The sequence below is a fragment of the Eriocheir sinensis genome, chromosome 42, assembly GCF_024679095.1.
Source record: "Eriocheir sinensis breed Jianghai 21 chromosome 42, ASM2467909v1, whole genome shotgun sequence".
Classification (NCBI taxonomy): domain Eukaryota; kingdom Metazoa; phylum Arthropoda; class Malacostraca; order Decapoda; family Varunidae; genus Eriocheir; species Eriocheir sinensis.
The window spans coordinates 11,259,854-11,283,725 of record NC_066550.1 but is presented as its reverse complement, the minus strand read 5'-3'; the positions used below and the strand labels follow the sequence as shown (position 1 = coordinate 11,283,725).

At 40.4% G+C, this 23,872-nt stretch overlaps 1 protein-coding gene and 1 long non-coding RNA gene across 56 annotated transcripts in view; one reads left to right on the top strand and one right to left on the bottom strand.

Annotated features, from left to right (window-relative positions):
• LOC127010008 (uncharacterized) overlaps positions 1–23,872 on the bottom strand; it is a 71,829-nt gene that overhangs the window by 20,935 nt on the left and 27,022 nt on the right. For 2 of the 6 annotated variants that reach the window (XM_050883706.1, XM_050883707.1), the window contains exon 16: positions 14,593–18,517. In XM_050883706.1, the coding sequence (XP_050739663.1) occupies positions 14,593–18,517 (3,925 nt within the window). Of the gene's footprint in view, positions 1–12,988; positions 18,518–23,872 lie in introns of all 6 variants that reach the window. The other 4 variants (XM_050883709.1, XM_050883708.1, XM_050883711.1 and 1 more) reach the window with 4 other exon arrangements.
• Positions 1–23,872, top strand: part of LOC127010009 (uncharacterized) — a 35,506-nt gene that overhangs the window by 7,390 nt on the left and 4,244 nt on the right. The window lies entirely within an intron of this gene.

The window sequence follows — 23,872 nt, the reverse complement described above, 5'->3', positions numbered from 1 at the left end:
TTTTTTTCTTTTGCTGGAGATAAAAAAATACAGTAAAAAATAAAATATGCAAAAAATGGAAAATATATGAAGGAATTTATTTTGTGTATTACTTTAGAAGGTAATTATGCAGAAAGGTGATACATCTCTCTCTCTCTGTTATTTTTCCTCTTTTCTTCTTTTTCTTCTTCTTCTTCTTCTTCTTCTTCTTCTTCTTCATCAGCTTCTTTCTCTTGTATTTCTTTTTCCTCTTCTCTCTCCCTTTCTTCATTTTCTTTTTTTCTTCTCTTTGTTCTTCTTTTTCCTCTTCTTTAATTTTATCTTTTTACCATTTTCTTCTTGCCTTCTTTACACCTTTTTCCATCATTATTTTTCTTTGTCTATTCTTTCTCTCTTTTCCCTCTTTACTCTCCTTCCTGTCTTTACTTTTCTTCCTTTTTCTTCCATCCCATTTCCTCTTGCCTCCATCTCCTCTTTTTTCCCCTCGCTTGTATATTTATTTCTTTATTTTCCTTCTCTTCCCTCCCATCTCTTCCTTCTTTTATCTTTTTATTTCTTTCCTTTCCTTCCCATCTTAACTTTACTTTCTTTCTCTTCTTCTCTCCCATCTCATATTTCTTCCCTCTCTTCCTTTTCTTCCATATCTTCTTTTTCTTCCTTCGTCCACGCATTATCAGTAACTCCTTCTTCTTTATGTTTCCTCGTACCATCTTCTATTTCTTTTCCCTTCGAACGCCCATCATCTTTTTTTTTTTCAGCTACAAACTCCATTTTCACTTTTGATTTCGGGTTTTCCAATTTTCAAACGCCCTGTCAATTTTTATTCCTCACTTTCGTAATATGTAACACGTGACGCACACACACACACACACACACACACACACACACACACACACACACACATACACACACACACACACACACACACACACACACACACACACACACGTAACATGGCTTATTGCTGTCTCATATCTGTCCGTGTTTCCCCTTCAAAAATCTTACCCGTTTTCTATTTCGTTTTCTCTTCACTTATTGTCTTGTTTACCCCGTTTTCTTTCATGTTTATTTATTTATTTATTTATTTATCTATTCGTATTTTCCCTCCCTCTTTTTTCCTTTCCTCTTCTCTCCTCTTCCATAATATTTTCCTCGTTTTTTTTTCTTTCCTCGTCTCTTCTTTTTCCATAGTGTTTTTCTTTTCCTCTCTTTTCCTTCTCTTTTTCTCCTCTCTTTCTTACTGTTTGCTTATTAACTTTTTATTATTATTTTCTCTTCCTCTCTAATTATTTTTATTGTTCGTTTATTTTCTGTTATTTCCTTCATTTATTCTCTGTATCTTTATTTATATTTTTTTTTTTACTACACACACACACACACACACACACACACACACACACACACACACACACACTCTATCGACACAGAATATTTCGATATTCCTTATTGTGAAAGGAATGAGAAAAATGAGGAGGAGGAGGAGGAGGAGAAGGAGGAGGAGGAGGAGGAGGGGGAGGAAGAGGAGGAGGTAAAAGATGCTGATGCGGAAAAGGGGAGAGAAATGGGTGGAAGATCAAGACAAGAGGAGGAGGAGGAGGAAGAAGAAGAGGAGGAGGAGGAAGAGGAGGAAGAGGAGGAGGAGGAGGAAGAAGAACAAGAACAAGAATAACAAGGAGGAGGAAACAAAGAAAGAAAAAAAATTAGGAAGGAAGGGAAAGAAGGAAGGAAGGAAGGAAGGAAAGAAGGAAGGAAAGAAGGAAGGAAGGAAGGAAGGAAGAAAGCAAGGAAGGAAGAAAGGAAGGAAGGAAGAAACCAAGGAAGGAAGAAAGCAAGGAAGGAAAGAAAGAAAGAAAGAAAGAAGGGAAGGAAAGAAGGAAGAAAGGAAGGGAAGGAATGGGTAACCTAAGGGCAAGGAAGACCTAAGGTAGGGGGCCCAAACCATCACAAGAATAAAGAAAGGGAGGGAGGGAGGGAGGAAGGGCAAAGGTCACAGATGGGTAACCTCTTTGCCTAAGGGTGGGAAAAGGGAGGAGGAGGAAGAGGAGGAGGAGGAGGAATAGAAATGGAAGTAATTTAGGTTTTAGAGAAAGAAGGAAAGAAAGAAGAAAGAGAATAGAAGGGAAAAGGGAAGAAAAGGGTAAAGGAAAAACAGAGATGGAGGAATATAAATAGAAATGGAGGTAATTTAGGTTTTAGAGAAAGAAGGAAAGAAAGAAGAAAAAGAATAGAAGGAAAATAAAAAGAAAAGGGAAGAAAAGGGTAAAGGAAAAACAGAGATGGAGGAATATAAATAGAAATGGAGGTAATTTAGGTTTTAGAGATGGAGAGAAGGAAGGAAAGAAGAACGAAGAATAGAAGGAAAATAAGAAGGAAAAGGGAAAGAAAAAATAAAGAAGAAATAGAAATGGAAGGAATATAAGACTTGTGTAATGAGAAGGAAAATAAACGGAGATAAACAGGAAGGAAAGGAGAGAGAAGGAGGGAATAAGGAAGGAAGGGAAGAGGCGTAACAGATTAAAAGAAAGGAAAATGTAAACGGAGAGAATGAGAAGGAAAAAAATATTCGAAAAGAGGAAAAAAAGACAGAGGGAAAAATAATGAAAAGAAAGAAGAGAAGAGGGAAAAATTATACAAAGAAAAAGGAAAATAGGACAAAAAGACTGAGAAAAGGAAGAAAGGAAAAAAATATCGGAGAAAGAAAATACATAGACGGAAGAAAAAGTAGGAAAAAATATAAGAAAACAAAGAAAAAAAAGGAAAATGAAGACAAAGAAGAAAACATTATAAGAGAAAGGGAAAATGGATAAAAAGACTGAGAAAAGGAAAAAAGGAAAATAATATCAAAGAAAATATATAGACGGAAAAAAAGAAGGAAAAATATAAGAAAACAAAGAAAAAAATAGGGAAAATGAAGACAAAGGAGAAAACATTATAAGAAAAACTAATATATGAAAAGATACAAAAAAACAGGAAAAAAATATTAATAGACAAAAGGAAAAAATGGAGGGAAAAACAGGAAAAAATATTAATAGACAAAAAGGGAGAAAATTTGAGGGAAAAAAGAGGAAAAAAATATTAGTAGACAAAAAGGGAAAAAATTGAGGGAAAAAAAGAGGAAAAAAATATTAGTAGACAAAAAGGGAAAAAATTTGAGGGAAAAAAGAGGAAAAAAAATATTAGTAGACAAAAAGGGAAAAAATTTGAGGGAAAAAAAGAGGAAAAAAATATTAGTAGACAAAAAGGGAAAAAATCTGAGGGAAAAAAAGAGGAAAAAAATATTAGTAGACAAAAAGGGAAAAAATCTGAGGGAAAAAAAGAGGAAAAAAATATTAATAGACAAAAAGGGAAAAAAATTGAGGGAAAAAAGAGGAAAAAATATTAGTAGACAAAAAGGGAAAAAAATTGAGGGAAAAAAGAGGAAAAAAATATTAGTAGACAAAAAGGGAAAAAAAATTGAGGGAAAAAAGAGAAAAAAATATTAGTAGACAAAAAGGGAAAAAATTTGAGGGAAAAAAGAGTAAAAAAATAATAGTAGACAAAAAGGGAAAAAAATTGAGGAAAAAAAGAGGAAAAAAAATAAAGATGCTCAAAAAGACCTCCACAATTTTCCTCGTGGGCCTGAGTCGACAAACACACATCAAAGACCTTTATATATCCCACCCCCTCCTCCTCCTCCTCCTCCTCCTCCTCCTCCTCCTCCTCCTCCTCCTCCTCCTCCTTGACATCTTCCCACATTCTTATATTCACTTTCGCTTTCTTTCTTTATTGCTTTTTTTTTCTTCCGGAACTGATCAAAAGAAGAAGAAGAAGAAGAAGAAGAGGAAGAAGAAGAAGAAGAAGAGAAGAATATAAAAAGCAGAAGAGAAAGAATATACAAGAAGAGGAGGAGGAAAGGGAAAAGAAGAAAAAAAAGAAGGAAAAAAACGAAGAAGAGGAGGTGGAAGAAAAAGAAGGAAAAAAACGAAAAAAAAGAAAAGCTAAGACACTGACACACACACACACACACACACACACACACACACACACACACACAAAATTTAGCACCGGGTATAAATTCCATCAGCGAACGATAAGCAATGGCAGTCACTTTGGGTTCAGGGACGAAACTTTATGACACGATTTTGGCTTCTGTCCATCACGAGAATTGAACGATAATGAATGATAAAAAGCTTCTGAAAGGATATATTATGTAAGCCTGGTTGTCTGTGTGTGTGTGTGTGTGTGTGTGTGTGTGTGTGTGTGTGTGTGTGTGTGTGTGTGTGTGTGTGTGTGTGTGTGTGTGTGTGTGTGTGTGTCTGTGCTTACCTGTGTCTGTGTGTGTGTGTGTGATTATCTGTGTGTGTGTGTGTGTGTGTGTGTGTGTGTGTGTGTGTGTGTGTGTGTGTGTGTGTGTGTGTGTGTGTGTGTGTGTGTGTGTGTGTGTGTGTGTGTGTGTGTGTGTGTGTTTCTGCTTCTCTTCATTTCTCACGGTTTTCCGTTTTCATTTTCGTTCCCTCTTTCTCTCCTTCTTTCCTTCCTTCCTTTTCTTCTTCCCTCTCCTCTCCCTCTCCCTCTCTCTCTCTCTCCTTTATCTCCGTCATATATATCCTCAATTTTTATCCTCTCCTTCTCTCCCTTTTATCCTTTCCTCCATATTCTGAACGTCTATTCTTTTCTCTCCCTTCCCTCCATCTGCCTCTCTCTCTCTTTCCCTCTCTCTTTTTTTTTTATTTTCTCTCTCTCTCTCTCTCTCTCTCTCTCTCTCGTTTTAATATTCTTTTATGAGTTTATTTATTTATTTATTTTTTCTAGTTTTTGTTTTCATCGGATTATTTCTTTTCTTTTTCTTTTTTTTTTTGCATATTGTTCTTTTCGGTTTCATTCCCAGCCCCTCCTCCTCCTCCTCCTCCTCCTCCTCTTCCTCTCTTGCCCTCTGATGTAACACTCGTCTCAGCTGTTTCTTTTTGGAATTAAAGTTTTTACGAGTTCTGAGGAGGAGGAGGAGGAGGAGGAGGAGGAGAGAAAGGAAGAAGTAGGGAGAGAGGGAGGGAAGACGAGTTTTGAGGGGTAGAAAGAGAGGGGAGAAGGGGGGAAGGAAAGAGGGAGGTAGGAAAGGCAAGTTCTGAGGAAGAGGAGGAGGAGAAGAAGGAAGGGAAGAAGGAGGAAGGGAGGAAAGACGAGTTTTGAGAGGGAGGGAGGAGGAGGAGGAGGAGGAGGAGGAGGAGGAGGAAAGCAGGACAGAAAAGTTTGGCAATAATACTCGACGGCGTTGCTGTTTTCTTGCATATCAGCTCATGTGGGGGGATAAGGAGGAGGGGGAAGAGAGAGGAAGAGGGGAGGAGGAGGGGGAAGAGGAGGGAGGAGAGGAGGAGGGGGGGAGCGAATGAGGGGGGGGGGAAGTGTGTTAATGTGTGTGTGTGTGTGTGTGTGTGTATTTAATTTCTTTTGCCATATCTGTTTCATTCCCTAACGTAATTATACTCGGTTTTTTTTATGAAGAAAAGTTACAAAATTGAAAAAAAATTAGAAAATCGAAGTAAAATCAGAAGTAGAGTAACAAAATAAATAAATAGATAAATAAATACAGCAACAAAAATTAAGAAAAGTAACGAAATCGAGGTAAAAATAATACATACAAAAATACAATATAACAAAAATGAAGAAAAGTCACAAAATTGAAATAAAATAAAAAGTAGAAAAACAAAACAAATAAACAGACAAATAAAAACAGTAACCATGATTAAAGAAAACTAACAAAATCTAACAAAAACAAAACCCCCAATAAAGTATCCCAATGAATGATCGCCACAACCCCGCATAAACCACCCACAGCGCGTCACAGGTGTTAACTTTGGGACAGGTAACGAGAAAACTCACCTGTGCGTGCGTGCGTGTGTGTGTGTTTAGTACCTGTGCGCTGTGATTAGTGTTGATTAGACGGGCGCGCGCACACACACACACACACACACACACACACACACACAGATAAACAGGTAAACAGGTAGATAATTGAGGATAGCTTAAGACCAGGTAATTAACATGGACAGGTGAGATCGATGGAAGGATGGACGATAGAGAGAAATTGATGAGAGAGAGAGAGAGAGAGAGAGAGAAGAGGAGATTCTCTCTCTCTCTCTCTCTCTCTCTCTCTCTCTCTCTCTCTCTCTCTCTCTCTCTCTCTCTCTCTCTCTCTCTCTCTCTCTGTGGCCGTGAAAATTCGGTGAAAATAATGATGGTAATTTTCGCCCTTTTAGAAAACCATTAAAATTTTTGCTCAGTTTTACAGACACACACCTGCTTAAAGGGGAGGGAGGGGGGGAGGGGGAGGGGGAGGAAGGGAGTGAGGGGGATGAGAGGAAGGAAGGAAGAGGGAGGGAGTAGGGAGGAGGAGGGATGAAGGTGTTGGAAGAAGGGGGGGAGGAGGAGGAGGAGGAGGAGTAGGGAAGAGAGGGTAAGATGAAGGGGGGGGAGGAGGGGGAGGGGGAAGGAGAGAACAGATGTGGCTCCTCCTCTCCACCTCCTCTTCCTCCTCTTTCTTTTCCTCTTTTGTTCCTCTCCCCCATTCTTGTCTCTCCCCTCTACTTTTCTTCCCTTCTTTCCCATCTCCCTTCTCCCTATTTTCCTTCTCCCTTTTCCTCTGTACTTCTTTTTCACTTCCTTCTCCCTTTTTCTCCTTTCCTTCTCCCTTCAGACGGAAAGAAGAAAGGCAGAAAGAAAGAAAGAGAGAAGAAGAGAAAGAAGGAAGATAGGAAGGAAGGAAGGAGGGAATTAGAAAGAAAGAAAAAGAAAAAGGAGAAGGGAAAGAAAGGAAAGGAAAGAAGGAAGGAAGGAAGATAGGAAGGAAGAAAGGCAGAAAGAAACAGAGAAGGAGAAGAGAAAAAAGGAAAGGAAAGGAGGAAGGAAGGAAGAAAGAAGGAGAGAAGGAGAAGAGAAGGAAGAAAGGGAGAAAGGAGAGAAGGAGAAGAGAAAGAAGAAAATGAGAAAGGAAGGAAGGAAGAAAGGTAGAAAGAAGGAGAGAAGGATAAGAAAAAGAAGGAAAGGAGGAAGGAAGGAAGGGAGAAAGAAAGAGAAAAGGAGAAGGAAAGGAGGAAGGAAGGAAGAAAGACAGGAGAGAAAGAAAGGAAAGGAAAGGAGGAAGGAAGGAAGGGAGAAAGAAAGAGAAAAGGAGAAGGAAAGGAGGAAGGAAGGAAGAAAGACAGGAGAGAAAGAAAGGAAAGGAAAGGAGGAAGGAAGGAAGGAAGGAAGAAATAGAATCAGAAATAAATAAAAAAAGAGATAAACAAATACAAAACAGAGAAACAAAGAAAAAGAGAAACAGTAAAAGATAAAGAAAAGATGAAGAAAAAAATCGTGGAGGGAGAGATAAAAAAAAAAAATAATATACCACCATTTGGAGAGGGGAAGAAAATTACTTGAGGAAAAAAGTTGGAAAGTTTGTGAAAAGGATTAAAGAGAAGGGGAGAGTAATACCCCTTTCACACACACACACACACACACACACACACACACACACACACACACACACACAAACACACACACACAAACACACACAAACACACACACACATACACACACACACTACCCCATCCTCCACCTCCTCCTTCTCTTCCTCCTTTTCCTTTCTTCCTTATCTCTTTTCTTTCCTCTCCCTTCTTTTCTTATTCCCTCCCTCTCTTCATCTCCCTCTTCTCTCTCTTCTTTTCCTTCCCCTTTTCCTCTGATAATTATTTTTCTGTGTTTTTTCCTATTTCATGTTTATTTCCGTGTTTTTTACTTTTTTTTTCAATTATCTTTTGTAACTTTATACCTAGTGGTAAAGATAAAGAAAGTTAGAAATGGAATAGAGAGAAAAAGAAAGGAAATGTGCAGAAAATAATGTGGAAATTAGGTGGAAAATAAAGTGGAAGAGAAAAAGAAAAAAAAGAGGAGAGGAAAAAGTTGATAAAAAATATGAAAAGAGAAAAAATGTGTAGAAAATAAAGTGAAAGAGAAAAAAAAGTAAAAGAAGAAAGGAAATTGAAGAAAGGTAAGAAAATATGAAGAAAAAAAATAAATAAGATAAAGAAACAAGAAGGAAAACTGGAAGAAAATGAAGAAAAAAAAGACAACAGAAAACAGAATAGAAACGACAATAGCAAACAAGCAAAAAAAATAACGAAGTCTACGAGAGAGCGGAAAAGAAAACGAAATATTATTGTGGGAGAAGAAAACGGGTCGCGTGTTGCCCCCTTATTATGATACAAAGAATTTTAGAACACAGACGCTTTTACGAATTTTTGCCGCAGTTTATACAGGATTTCCTATACCGAGAGAGAGAGAGAGAGAGAGAGAGAGAGAGAGAGAGAGAGAGAGAGAGAGAGAGAGAGAGAGAGAGAGAGAGAGAGTAAAGAAATGAGAGAAACAGATTAGGACAACTTGGGAGGAGAAGGGAAAAGAAGAAGAGGGAAGGGGAGATACAGAGAGAGAGAGAGAGAGAGAGAGAGAGAGAGAGAGAGAGAGAGAGAGAGAGAGAGAGAGAGAGAGAGAGAGAGAGAGAGAGAGAGAGAGAGAGAGAGAGATGAGAATATACGAGAAATTGTCAAAGAAAGGAATAAATATACGTGAAATGAGAGAGAGAGAGAGAGAGAGAGAGAGAGAGAGAGAGAGAGAGAGAGAGAGAGAGAGAGAGAGAGAGAGAGAGAGAGAGAGAGAGAGAGAGAGAGAGAGAGAGAGAGAGAGAGAGAGAGAGAGAGAGAGAGATTATCAAGCCTACCTCCTTCCCTTCCTTCCTTCCTTCCCCTTTCTCAAATATTTATGGTCCAAACATTATTCTTTCATTCATTTTTCATTTTCCTTCACCCTCGCCTCGTCCCACCCAGCCTTTGAGCGCCTTAGAAGGGCCGTCTAAGGCTGAATATATATAAGTCGTGACATCCTTATAAAAAAAAGTCCTTAAAAATTTAGGTGTCGAGATTTTTTTTTTTTTTTTTTTTTTTTTTGTTTGTTTTTTCTTAACTTTTTGTATTTTTATTTTTTTTTTTTTTTTTTTTCTTTTTTTTTTTTTCTTTTTCAGCTTGTATTTTTTTTCGTTTTTTATTTTAATTTTGACTATTTTTTTCTAGTTTTCTTTTTTTTTGCATTTTTATAGTTTTTCCACATGCATTTTTTCACTTGCTTTTGTTTTCCCGAGGCATTTTTTCATACATTATATTTTCCTTTTTTCCTAGATTTTGTGCGCTATTTGCTTATAAGTTAATGTTTTTCCTTTTATTGCATTAATTTTTTTTTTTTTTTTTTTTTTTTTCCTTGTGATTTATATTTTTTTTTTGGCTCTTGTTTATAAATAGTACATTCATTTTCACTTGTTTAATTTTTTCATGTTTTTCTTTTTCTTCTTTTTTTCTGTTATTAATCTCCTCCTCCTCCTCCTCCTCCTCCTCTTACTCCTCTTTCCCCTCCTCCTCTTCCATCCTTGTCTCTTTCCCCCTTCTCCATAATCCTTTCCCTACCCTCTTTTTTATGTATATCCTTCAGAGGGAGAGAGAGGAGGAGGAAGAGGAGGAGGAGGAGGAGGAGGAGGAGGAGGAGGAGGAGGAGGAAGAGGAAGAGGAAGAGGAAGAGGAAGGAAGAGCAAGATAATAATGAAGATATAAAGAAGAAAAAACAAGAAGAAAAGCAGAAGAAAAAAGAAAAAAAGAATAACAAGAAATAGAAAAAGAAGAAAAAGAAAGAAAAAAATAAAGAAGAAAAAGCAAATGAAGAAGAAGAAAAATAAAGGAGAAAGAAAAAGAAGAAAAGAAAAAGAAAAAAAAGAAACCTGAAGAAAAAGAAAGATGAAGAAGAAGAAGAGGAAGGAGGAGGAGGAGGAACAGGATTAAGCAACACAAAAACATCAACAACAACAACAACAACAAGAAAATTGAAACACCACCACCTTCTCAGTTTACCTTCTTTATTACAGAGCAACACAAACAGCAACACAACCGCTACGCCACACAACACCACTATGTACACACACACAACACTCTGCTCACCTTGGCTCGGAAGATTTAAGAAACACCTGAACGTTATTTGTCTGTTTGTTTGTTTGTTTGTCTAACCGTAGGAATATGTGTCACCTGTGTTCACCTGCTCTCTCTCTCTCTCTCTCTCTCTCTCTCTCTCTCCACGAGAAATGATGATGAATTGATTTTGGTTTAATTTCCTTTGTTTTTCTTTTTATTACGAATGGTTTTTTTAATGTACCGTGTTTTTATTTTCATTTGTGGTATGATTTTTTTATTAATGAATGCTTTTTTTCATTGTATCATTTAACTATTAGGGTGTATAAAGCATAAAAAATGACTGAAATATAGGTTGAGGAAGGAAAGAAAAGTTAAAACAATAGAAATTAAAAAAATATCATCAAGTCAGACAGGGAAAAAAATATAACTAAAATACATTATACAACAGCAAGATGAATTAGTGAACTTCTAAAATCATTGAATCACACAGGGAAGAAAATATGACTAAAATAAACTATACAACAGCAAGAAGAATCAATGAACTTCTAAAATCGACCTTGATCTTGGCTCTCAGTGTCATCAACAAAAGAGAAAAAATCAATAAAAATCAACAACCTTAAAAATCAAATAAAATCAACCACAAACAATACATTTTTTCACCATCATCACCGTCATCATATTCACATCATCTCTCAAAATCAACTTCTAAAATCAAACACAAACATCATTTTTTTTTCCATCATCATCACCATCATCATCATTCACATCTTCAATACGGAGTTAAAAGGAGAGAGCGAGAGAGAGAGAGAGAGAGAGAGAGAGAGAGAGAGAGAGAGAGAGAGAGAGAGAGGTCATTCACTATACATACTAATAATAAAGAGTCATGGTATACACATTCACTATCAGACACTATACATACACACACATAGATATAAAAAGTTGTATTCATATTCTTAAGTATACACTAATACACCTTAAGGACCTTGGAGTTGTAGTATTAAGTGTTACTGTAGTATACTTGGATAACAAACGTACTAAGAATATACCTGTACAGAATAATAATAATAATAATAATAATAATAATAATAATAATGATAATAATAATAATAATGGATGAACAAGAAATGGTACTTATAATTATGTGTGTAAGTAGTGTGAAGTGTAAAGTGTGTAAGTATTTGTGTGTGTAAATGTTAAGTTTTGTGTAAGTATTTGTGTGTGTGTAAATATTAAGATTTTTTGTGTATGTAAGTATGTAAGTGTGTAAGTATGTGTGTAAGTATGCACGCGTTTAAATATCAAGTGTAAAGTGTGGCAGAAAACCTATCACAAAAATTATTGCACTTACCAACACTTAACACACCAAAAAAAACAAAAAAAACAAAAATTATATTAACCACTTTTTAACCTATTAAATATTGCTCAGTTTAATCCATCCATACCTTTCCCGTGTGTGTGTGTGTGTGTGTGTGTGTGTGTGTGTGTGTGTGTGTGTGTGTGTGTATGTATAATTCGTCAAAATAACGTACATAAGAATCTTCAACTTTGAGGTATAGAAAAATCATGTTAAAATCTGCACAGGTGATCCCAGGTAGAAAGGTCTTAATTAACAATACAATATACATTCTTTTTTTAATCATGTACTTTTAGGTGATTAAACTACGCCCTCCTCCTCCTCCTCCTCTTCTTCCTCTTCCTCTTTTATTTCTTTACTCCTTTCTCCTTCTCTCTTATTCCTTCTTTCCCTCCTCTCTCCCTTCCTTTTGTTTACCTCGTCTTCCTCCTCTTCCTCTTCTCTTTTTATTTATTTTCCTTCATTTATTCTTCTCCATTCTTCCTCCTCCTCTTCCTCTTCTCTTATTTCTTTTCCTCCGTTCCTTCTTCTCCCTTCTTTACTTCCTCTCTTCGTTCCTCCTTCCCTCCCTTTTGTCTACCTCCTCTTCCTCTTCCTCTTTTATTTCCTGCTTCCTTTCTCCCTTCTTCCTTCTTTAACTCCTCCCTCTCCCTCTTTTTTGTCTACCTCCTCTTCCTTCTCCTCCTCTTCTCTCCTTTCCCCTCTTTTCCTCTTCCTCATCTTCCCTTTCCTCCTTTTCTTCCTCCCTTCCTTATTCTCCCTTATCATACCCTCTTCTTTTCCTCCTCTCCCTTCTTTATCCTTCTCCCTTTCTCCCTTTATCTCCCTTACTATCTATCCAGTCATCTTTTCCTTCCCTTTTCTATCTTTTCTTTTTTCCCTATCTTTTCTTAATCCATGTACTGTATAGGTGATAACATTAATAGTAGTAGTAGTAGTAGTAGTAGTAGTAGTAGTAGTAGTAGTAGTAGTAGTAGTAGTAATAGTAGTAGTAATAATAATAATAGTAATAATAATAGTAAATCAACAAAAATTACTCTTAAAATGTATTATGATTTATGTACAAAAACTTAAAGCATTATTCTACTTAACTTTTTCTTTCTTTCTTTCTCTCTCTCTAACATTGTCTTTCTTTCTTTCACTAACATTTTCTTTTCTTTCTTTTTCTTTCTCTAACATTTTCTTTATCTTTCTTTAACTTTTCCTTCTTATTTCTCTTTCTCAAACATTTTCTTTTTTCTTTCTTTTTTTTACTGTTTTCTTTTCTCTAACATTTTCTTTCTTTCTTTCTATCACTATCGTTTTCTTTTTCTTTCTTTCTCTAACTTTTCTTCTTTCTTTCTTTCTTTAACTTTTTCTTTCTCTAATATTTTCTCTCTCTTCAACATTTTCTTTATATTTCTTTCTCTTCAACATTTTCTTTAACATTTTCTTTTTCTTTCTTTTTCTCTTAACATTTTTTTTTCTTTAACATTTTCTTTTTATTTCTTTTCTTTAACATTTTCTTTCCTTCTTTCTCTCTAACGTTTTCTTTTCCTTTCTCTCTCTATCATTTTCTTCTCCTTTCTCTCTCTTTGTCTTTTTCTATTTCTATCTCACATCTTTTTCCTTCTTTCTCTCTCTTTCTTCAACTTTTTCTTCTCCTTTCTCTTTCTTTCTTTCTCTCTCAATCACAACACTTCTTATTTTCAACCTTCAAATTCACATTAACAAACACAAACAAAAAACAAAAAAAAAAAACATTACTTTGTACCTGCCTTTTTATTCCTTAAGTAATAATAATAATAATAATAATAATAATCTAAACTTAACTTTTTAAAAATTGCTTCGTAACTATTTTTTTTTCTAATCTTCAAAGTAAGTTTTAAATATATACAAAAAAAAAAAAAAAGTGGAGTTAGGTAGCAAATGTATCTGGTCGGTCTCTCTCTCTCTCTCTCTCTCTCTCTCTCTCTCTCTCTCTCTCACAATGTATCTAAAAATTGGTTTCTTTTCTCTCTCACAGGAAATAAAAAGGAAGAAAAAGAGGAAGAGGAGGAAGAAGAGAAGAAAGTAAGAAGAAAAGAAATTGGAAGAGGAAGAAAAAGGGGAAAATGAGGACAAAAGGAAGAGGAAAAGGAGGAAAAGTAAGAAGACCAAACAAGGAAGAGGAAGAGACAGAAGAAGAAAATGACAGATCCAAGAGAATCAAGAGGAAAGAGGACAAAGAAGAGGAAGAAAAGAAAGTGATGATGAAACATTAAAGAGGACAAGACAGAAGAAGACAAAGAAGAAAACAACAAAACCAAAATTCAAGAGGAAGGAGGACAAAGAAGAGGAAGAAGAGGATCAAGAGGAAGAAGAAGAGTAAGAGTAAGACCAAACAAGAGAACAAAATGAAAGAGGAAGAGGAAAACAACAAAACCAAAATTCAAGAGGAAAGAAGACAAAGAAGAAAATCAAGAGGAAGCAACAGAAGACAAAGAAGAGGAAGAAAATGAAGAAACCAAAAGAGATCAACGAGGAAAAATTACCAAGAGGAAAGAGGACAAAGAAGAGGAACAAGAGGAAAATCAAGAGGAAGAGGACTCAATCACTGACACATGGAGAGTCTTCTTGGAGAGCGATGGGACCTCTCTGGCCTCTCTCTCCCTCCCTCTCTTCCCTCCCTTCTTCCTCCCTTTCCTCCCTCCTCTCCCTCTCTACTCCTCTTGCTAACACTCTCCTCCCCTTCCTCTGCTTTCCTCTTCCTTGATTCGGAGGAGTGAGAGGAAGAGGAAGAGGAGGAGGAGGAGGAGGAGGGGTCGTGATGGTGGTGGTGGTGATGGTGGTGTTTGTCGGAAGAGGAAGAGGAAGAAGAGGAAGACTTCTCTCTCTCCTCCCTTTGTCTTCTCTCCCCGTGTCTTCCTCCTTCCTCCTCCCTCGTGGATCTTCTTCTTGACTTCATCTTCTCCTCCTTGTCTTCCTCTTTCTTCTGTGGGTCGGAAGAGGAAGAGGAGGAGGAGGAGGTGGAGGGATTTTCAGGTGTACCTCCACTGTTTCCTCCTGTATTTGCCTCTCCTCCTCCTCCTCCTCCACCTCCTCCTCCTCCACCTCCTCCTCCACCTCCTCCTCCACCTCCTCCACCTCCATCACTCGATTTCCGACGTAATTTTAACATATATTCTTCAGCTTCCATTTTACTCCTCCTTCCCTTCCCTTCCTCCTCCTTCTTCTCCTTTTCCCTCTTCGTCTTCCCCTTCCCTCCTCCTCCTCCTCCTCCTCCTCCTTCTCCTCTCTTCGGCGACTCTTCCGTTCCCTTACTCTCCTCTCCTCCACCTCCTCCTGTTGTTGTCCCTGTTGCCTGTTGTTTTTCGTCCGTTTTCAGCCTCTTGGTCGAACGCGTCACAATGTCCTTCTCCTGTTTGAACCGAGAACCTGATGATGATGATGATGAAGAGGGGGACGGTGAATGCTCCTGTTGATTCTGTTGTTTTTCACTTGTGTTGCGTTTGTGCGTGTTGCTGTTGTTGCTGTTGTTTTGTTGTTTTTTGTGTTGCTGTTGTTGCGGTTCGTCCGAGTTCCGTCTTGTTCCTGGCTGTCCTCCGCCCTGTTGTTGCTGTTGTTGTTGTTGTTGTTGTTGTTGTTGTTTATTTCCAGACTCCTCAATGGTTATTTTGTTCATCTCATCCGCTCGTGATTTCGACTCCTTCCTCTTCTCCTTCTCCTCCTTCTCCTTGTGTTCGCTTCTCTCCCTCTCCTTCTCCTTCTTCTCCTCCACTTTCGCCTCCTCCTCCCTCGCCTTCCTCACACTTTGCCTCCTCTCCAGCCTCTTCGCTGCACTGGAGGAGGAGGAGGAGGAGGAGGGGGAAGACGAGGAAGGCAGAGAGGAGGATGTGGAGGAGGTGGAGGTGTTGGCTGCTGCGTTCTCCTCCACTTTCTTTTCATCGTTGTGGGCGCGATGGACTTCCACAGAGGTCACGATAACATTCTTCTGACTAATGGCTTGCGACTCTCCACTCTTCGTAGCATGATTTTCCTCCTTATCCGCTTCTTTCCTCCGTCCCTCCGTCTCTCCCTTCCCTTGGGCGGAGGAGGATTTCGTCTTCTCCTTCTCCTTCTCCTCCACCTTCTCCGGTCTCTCGATTTTCGCCTCCAATGTGACCTTCGGGATTTCCGGGGATGTCGCAGTTTTCCGTAAGGTCTGGCTGGCTTGGGTCATTCTATCCTCCTTCTGCTGACTGGTGAGCCTCCCCTGTGATCCCTGCTGACTCATACTGGCGTTCGAGGTACCAGAAGTTCCGTTACCCTCTCTGGCATTTTGCGTTGTGTTGGCGGACTTTGTGTTGCTCTGAGGCGATGGTGTGTTGCTGTTTTGAGTCTGCGTTGTGTTCCGAGTGTTCTGTGAGGCTGGTTTGGCGCTGTGTTGGGCCTGGGTGCTTGTCTTTCCTCCTCCTGTTGCTGCTATTGGTGCTGTGGTCTTAGCGGAAGCAGACGAGGCATTGCTGTGTTCCGTGGGGGATGAGTTCGACTGCGCTGTGGCCTTACTGTCACTCACCGCGGTTTTCTGAGTCTGTGCCGTCGTTCTGTGGCGCTGCGGGGACGAACTCGCTGTGGTTTTCGCGCTGTGTGACGTCGCTTTGGTCTGTGAGGTCTGCTGTGGGCTGGTCTTGGTGGTTGGCGAAGACCCCGTGGCTGTTTGTGTAGACCCTTGCGTCCCTCCTTGTCGCAGTCCACCTTTCCCGTCCTTCAGTCCATCCTTCTCTTCCGTTCCAGTGGCAGCGGGTTTGGCAGGGGTGGTGGACTGGGTGGAGGGTGTGGTAGGGCTCTTGGTAGCAGTGGAGGGGGATGCGGATGAGGTGGAAGAGGTGGAGGAGGTGGAGGCTTGGTCTTGATTAGTCGCTTCTTTTGTGGACTGGTTAGGTTTGTGATTTCCGGAGGTGGCTTTTGAAGAGGAAGAGGAAGGGGAGGATTCAAGAGTCTTCTGGTTCTGAGGTAGTGATTCTAGACTCTTGTTTCCCTTTGAAGAGGCAAGAGGAGTTTTGTCTTGCGAAGAGGAAGAGGAGGTGGAGGTGGTGGTGGTGGTGGTGGTGGTGGTCTTCTTGGGGTCTTGAGAAGGTGGAGGTGATGGTGAGGAAGAGGAGGAAGAGGTAGAGGAGATAGACTTCTTCGTTTCTTGGGGTGAAGAGGAAGAGGAGGAGGAGGAGGAGGAAGAGGGTGACTTTTTGGGCTCTTGAGAGGAGGAAGAGGAGTGTGACTTCTTGGACTCAGCAGAAGAGGAGGAAGAGGAAGAAGAGGATGATTTTTTTGTATCGACGGAAGAGGAAGAGAAAGAGGAAGAGGAGGACTTTTTACTATCTGAAGAGGAAGAGGAAGCTGCACTTTTTCTGGAGTCTTGTGAAGAGGAAGATGATGAAGAGGAAGAAGAGGAGGAGGAGGAAGAGGAAGAAGAGGAGGAGGGAGAAGAGGAAGAGAGAGCAACCTTCCCTAATCGTGGACTCTTCGCTTCACTTTCCACTACTTTACCGAGGTCTGAGGTGGGAGGAGGAGGAGAAGAGGAAGAGGAAGAGGAGGAGGAAGAGGCACGAGTCTTCTCCGGCGCAGCAGAAGCAGTCACTCCCTTCCCTGCTGAAGAGGAAGAGGAGTCAGCAGGCGGGGTTGTTTTCTTCCCTCCTGCTTTCCTCCCAACCTGCTTCTCCGTCCTCTTCCTGCTGGGGGAGGGGCCGACGTGTGTCCTCTTGGCGGGGGGCTGCTGGGGGGGCGTGGCGGTCCTCTTGATACCCTTCCCCCCCTCCCCCGGGGTCACTTTGGGGGTCTGTGGTGGTGTGGAGGTGGTGGTGGTGGTGGAGGCGGTGGATGGAGTTGAGGTCTTGTTCTTGTCCTTTGTGTCTGTCTGTGAGGTCGACTTTTCGTTTTCACTGTCTTTTTTCTTGTCCTCCTTGTCTTCCTTCTTCTGTACAAGTTGTTGTTGTTGTTGCTCCGCCTTCTCCCGCCGCTGGGGGGAGGCGGGGGCGTCAGCCTCAGGCGGCGCGGCCACGCCCTCGCCGCCCTTCTTCCCTTCAGCACCGTTCATCTCGGAGGCAACGGCTTTCTTCTCTCCTTCCTTTTCTTCCTTCTCTCCTTCTTCCTTCTCATCTTTCTCTGCCTTCACCTCTTCCTTCTCCTCCCGCTGCCGCTGCTCGGCGGGGCGCGGGGCTGGCGGGGCGGGGCTGGGCGGCGCCGAGTCCTCGAAGTCAGTGTCTGGGCGCGGCGCGGCGGGCGGCGGGCGCACCAGCATGTGCTCCTCGTCGAGGGTGTAGCCGTGCGAGGCGCCCCAGACCCTGACGGCGGGCAAGGGCACGCCCCCGGGGTGCAGACCAAGCCGGGCGAGGCGCGGCAGGCGGGCGAGGGCGGGCAGGCAGGTGGGCGCCACGCCGTGGCAGCCTCGCAGGTCGAGGTGCGTGAGGGCGTCGCGCACCACGCTGGCGGGGTGCGCCACCAGCGCGGCGCTCACCTCCGTCACACGCTGGCACTCGCTCAGGTCCAGGTGGGACAAGTGCGGCAGTGCCCTCACCACCGCCCGCACGCCCTCGTCGCCCACCTGCGTGCCCGCCACGGACAGGAAGGTGAGCTGCCGCAGGCGCGAGTTGGCGTGGCGGTGGCCGGGGCGGTGGGCGCGCGGTGGCCCCAGCAGGCAGGCCAGGGCGGCGTCCGTCACGCCGGCGCAGTGGGACAGGTCGAGGGCCGTGAGGGCGGGGCAGTAGGGCGAGGCGAGGCAGGCCACGAGGGGCCACTCCTGCCCCGTCAGCTCCAGGCGCCGCAGCTGCGGCAGCCGCGCCAGCAGCCACGACAGCTGCTCGGCGTCCAGGCGCGCCCAGCTGAGGCAGAGGCGCGCGGGCTGACGGCGCACCACGCCCGCCAGGTGGTTGCGGTCCAGCGTGGCGTGCGCCAGGTCGATGGAGGCCCAGAGGCTGGGCGTGAGGGCCCAGGAGGCCCAGGCGCGGCACACCTGCATGGCCACGCGCAGGTCGCGGCGGCTCAGGTGGCGGAACACCGGCACCATCACGGCGCGGCGCAGCGCGGGCGGCGGCGGCTCGCGGGTCGACGGGCGACTCTCGCCGTCGCTGCCACTCTCCTCGTCCTCGTCCTCCTCGTCCTCATCGTCCTCTGGTGGCGGCGGCGCGGGCCGCACCACCCACGTGGGCCGCACCAGCGGGCGGGACACCCGCGCCTGGAGCTGTTCCCACGACGGCATGTGCGGCGCCGCTGCCTCCTGCCCCGCCGCCTGCAACACACGGAGGGGTGAGTGGGACACACACACACACACACACACACACATACATATAACAGCCTAATCACGACCACCACCGCCACACACTTAACAACACTGATATCGTTAAACTCTACCTTCCTACGCCTCGCCGGCGGCTTCTTCTTTTTGAGCTGTTTGTTGTTCATGACTAGTGACACCTGCCGGGCGTACACACGGACTCACGCACACAGCAGGCACCCGCACCAGCCACACTGAGCGGCCTGGCTCTGCGCGCCGCCGTGGCCGCCGCGCCGAGGCTCCGAACAACATTGAGTTGCTTCGAGCCCCGCGGCGAAGCTTCACAGTGACGCCACGACTCGCTTCTTTCAGGTTTTATTTTAATGGAATGGTCAACTTTTTAAATTAAAGAAATATATTATAAATTTACTTTCCTTTGTGAAATCTAACATTTAAGTCTTTTCTTTATAATATACATACTGGAACGAATTACTTTATCATCAAACTCATTCTTATTCATAAGTAACATAAAGCAGCTCAAAATAACGTTAAAAACAATTATATTATCACTGTTAACATTATTTTGAAATGCAGCAAGAAATCACACACAACATTTCCATGGATATTCCTCAAGTCTCGTATGTTACAGTTTACATGAAATTTTAACCTGAACAAGAACCTTCGGGCCAGTCGTGACGTCACAGTGATGGCGGACACTCAGGGAAGGAGGTGGCTGTGCACCGAACCTCTCTTAGCGCTACGGCCCCGCCCTGCTGACGGTCTGCTGACGGCTGCGCACACACCACCAGAAGGAGAAGGGGAAGAGGAAGGAGGTGGAGGAGGAGAAAGGCAGAAATAGAGGAAGAGGAGGAGGAAGAGAGGACGAGAAGCAAGATGATGAGAATTTTAACAGGTTAGTAAGATCCCATATTGAGTGTTACCTTGTTTTGCCGTAAGAATGTCATATCACGTGTGTTAACTAGCATGTAAAGCCTAAGAGGAATATGAACTGTATGATTAATTAGGACCACAAGCTGACGTGTGGTTGACAACTTGATGCTAGTTAACTCTTGCATAAGGGATTTGGATAGCGCAGGGATGAAGATGCTGGTTAACTCTTGCATAAGGGATTTGGATAGCGCAGGGATGAAGATGCTAGTTAACTCTTGCATAAGGGATTTTGATAGCGCAGGGATGAAGATGCTGGTTAACTCTTGCATAAGGGATTTGGATAGAGCAGTGATGAAGATGCTGGTTAACTCTTGCATAAGGGTTTGGATAGCGCAGGGATGAAGATTCTGGTTAACTCTTGCATAAGGGATTTGGACAGAGATGATGATGCTGGTTAACTCTTGCATAAGGGATTTGTATAGTACAGGGATGAGCTAGAGTAGAAACGTGTGTGTGAGGGGGGAAGGCATGCAGTTAGCAGGTTCAGAAGAGCAGTCAGCATAAAAATATTGTTAGAAGATAGAAAACAGGAAGTAACATTGTCAGAGTTTTAAGAGGTAGACTAAAAAATTACAAAACTCAGTGAAAGGAAGGGGGGTTGATGAGAGCCTTTGACTACAGAGGTGGACAGTGCCTGTGTATATGGTTAGCATCTGGAAGGGAGACAAGCTGATTTGGCAAGAGAGGAGATATGAAGTTTACAGTTAAGAGAACAGGTGGGAAAAACGAAGTCAAATTGTTAAGATTATTTTGGCTAGACGTCACAGAAAGAGGATTAAGAACAGGAAGAGAGAAGTACAGAGGATAAAGAAGGAGGGCAAAAAAAAAAAAGGGAACAGGTAGAACAGTGCGAGGAAGAAGGAAGTGTAGTATAGGCCTATCGTCACCATTAGTATTTTCATCACCACTATCACTTTTTGTTAGTTTCCAGTTATCCTTCTGTTCTTTGGTAGGCCTATAGTTTATTTTTTCTTTAGAGAGCTTGTTCTTGCTCTGGTCCACTGTTTATCACTTCCAACTAAAAGTAACCTATATATACATTAGCAAACCAATATATACGAAGGCTTATTCCATTCACCAGCCTGTGTAGCAAATTTATATAAGCTCATGGATCAAACTTTTGTCTTATCCACGTGTGAATTGCAAACTTGTGCATTAAGAAGCAGGTCCGTGTAATAATTATGCATGCTGGGTAAGTGTGTGGTAAGTGTGTCCTGTGAATTTTAGTATGAATTTTTAGTATGTGAATTTTTTTAGTATGTGAATTTTTTGTATGTGAATTTTTAGTATGTGAATTTACTTTAGTATGTGAATTTACTTTAGTATGTGAATTTTTTGTATGTGAATTTTTAGTGTATGTGAATTTTAGTATGTGAATTTTTTGTATGTGAATTTTTAGTATGTGAATTTTTAGTATGTGAATTTTAGTATGAATTTTTAGTATGTGAATTTTTAGTATGTGAATTTTTTAGTATGTGAATTTTTAGTATGTGAATTTTTTAGTATGTGAATTTTTAGTATGTGAATTTTTTAGTATGTGAATTTTTAGTATGTGAATTTTTTAGTATGTGAATTTTTAGTATGTGAATTTTTTAGTATGTGAATTTTTTAGTATGTGAATTTTTTGTATGTGAATTTTTAGTATGTGAATTTACTTTAATATGTGAATTTACTTTAGTATGTGAATTTTTAGTATGTGAATTTTTAGTGTATGTGAATTTTTAGTATGTGAATTTTAGTATGTGAATTTTTTAGTATGTGAATTTTTTAGTATGTGAATTTTTAGTATGTCAATTTTTAGTATGTGAATTTTTTTGTATGTGAATTTTTAGTATGTCAATTTTTAGTATGTGAATTTTTTAGTATGTGAATTTTTAGTATGTGAATTTTTAGTATGTGAATTTTTTAGTATGTGAATTTTTAGTATGTGAATTTTTAGTATGTGAATTTTTTAGTATGTGAATTTTTAGTATGTGAATTTTTTAGTATGTGAATTTTTAGTATGTGAATTTTAGTATGTGAATTTTTAGTATGTGAATTTTTTAGTATGTGAATTTTTAGTATGTGAATTTTAGTATGTGAATTTTAGCATGTGAATTTTTAGTATGTGAATTTTAGCATGTGAATTTTTAGTATGTGAATTTTAGTATGTGAATTTTTAGTGTATGTGAATTTTAGTATGTGATTTTAGTATGTGAATTTTAGTATGTGATTTTAGTATGTGAATTTTTAGTATGTGAATTTTTAGTATGTGAATTTTAGTATGTGATTTTAGTATGTGAATTTTTAGTATGTGAATTTTAGTATGTGATTTTAGTATGTGAATTTTAGTATGTGATTTTAGTATGTGAATTTTTAGTATGTGATTTTTTAGTGTGTTTGTATAATAGTAGTAGTAGTGGTAGTAGTAATAGTAGTGTGAGTAGTAATACTGTAAGACTTGTGAAGAGGAATGAAAGTTTTGGTAATAGTTTTTGTATAGGAATAACAATTAAAAGTATTATTGAAAACTCTACGGTTTAAAAATTATTGTAGAGGTATTTCATGCAGTAAAGGGATTATAACTTCCTGTTTGCAAGGACTGAACTAGCAACTGGATATCCTGAAACTAGCATCTGGATATCCTGATGAGTAAAATTTGGATTAATGGATTTTATAGTAATTTAATGAGTATCGGAGAGAAGTGAGGGAGTGTGTGCAGAGGGAGAGGATTAGCTAAGTGTTTATGCAAAGTGTTACATATTGATAGATGCTCATGAATAAGGAAATCTCAGTGAAAGATCAGTGTTAAAAAAAAGCATCAGACATTAACCCGGTACTAGCGACGGGCCAAATTTGTGTCTTTACCGTGTAGCAGCGACGGGCCAAATTTATGCCATGATATAACCCCCAAAAAATAGATGATGCATAAACTGATCACAAATGCGTTGATATATATTATGAAATGGTTTGCGTGAGTGATGATTTTTTCTCATTTTTCTCACTCAGAGGGACCATTAAGAAACATGATCCCCGCAGCTACTGGGTTAATAAGGAAATGTCAGTAAATGATTGAGTGTTAGTAAAATATAGAAAGGTTAGTAAAATAAGGAAATGTCAATAAAATAAATCAATATAAAAGAAAAGAAACCACCAGATATTGATGAAAAAAAATTAGAGCACAAATTTCATGCAAGCGAGTTAAATAAGCAGGAAATTTGACCTACAAAAAAAGTATAAAAAAAAATTAGTGCTTTTGTTTGGTAGGAGTTTTGTAATAAAAATAATGTTGTCTTATGCTTGTAGTTAGGATAGTAGAGTATGTAGCAGCAGGCAAATATAAGGTGTTAAGTGTAGAAGTAGAAGAAGTAATAGTAGTAGTAGTAGTAGTAGTAGTGTTTGGAGTAACTAAGATATGCTAGTCCAAGTGTCGGTCTACCAATAGTCACACACGGATAGTTTATGTGAAGAGATAACAGTTGTAAGTAGCAAGTAGTCAGTTTTAAGTGAAGAAATAGTCCTTGAATGTGGCAGGTAGTCGACACTTTAGTAGTAGTAGCAATAGTAGTGGTAGTAGTAGTAGTTAGAGGCAGGAGGTTATGGTAGCAGAAGTAGTAGTAGTAGTAGTAGTTGAAATATAAGTGCATAGTAGTGGTTGTCGAAAGTTGCAGTAGTAGTAGTAGTAGTAGTAGCGGTCAGTCACAGTGGTAGTAGTAGTAGTAGTAGTGGTGGTGGTAGTAGTAGTAGTAGTAGTAGTAGTAGGTCCGATAGTCTAAGTAGTAAAAGGTTGGCTCATGTGAAGGCTGACAAAAACAACAAAAACAGGAGTAGGTGTTTCGTCGCCGGAAAGTAAAGAAAAACAAACAAAACTACACAAAACAAGACAAAAAAAAAAAAAACAAGTAATCGAGGAGAAGAAGGACAATCAAAAACCACGGCTTCTTGCTTGGAACATTTACTTATCATTTTTTTATCATTTTTTTCTCCTTCTCGTCTCTCAAGAGTGGCGTGAATATTTCTCTTTATTACTCATTTTACTCACTGTAGTTTTATTTTACTTACAAAAAAGAATATTATAGGAGGAGGAGGAGCCAACCTAATACATAGTGACTAACAGAAGTATAGCATTGACTTGAACAAAACACAGGGTAGCTCGTTGTGTGGCTTGGTTGATTGGTTGGGTTGTTTGGTTGTTTGAGGTATACATGAATAAATAAAGTGGGTGTGGAAAGTGTGTGCAGGTGTTTGGTTGAAGTGAGCTTGGTTGTGACACTTATGATAGGTTTTGGAAGTGGAGGAGAAGAGGAGGACGAGGAGGAAGAGGGGGACAGAAGTGGAAGTAGGAGGAGAAAGAGGAGGAAGAGGGGGATAAAAGTGGAAGTAGGAGGAGAAAGAGGAAGAGGATGAGAAGGAGGAATAAGTAAAAAGATAGGAAAGAGG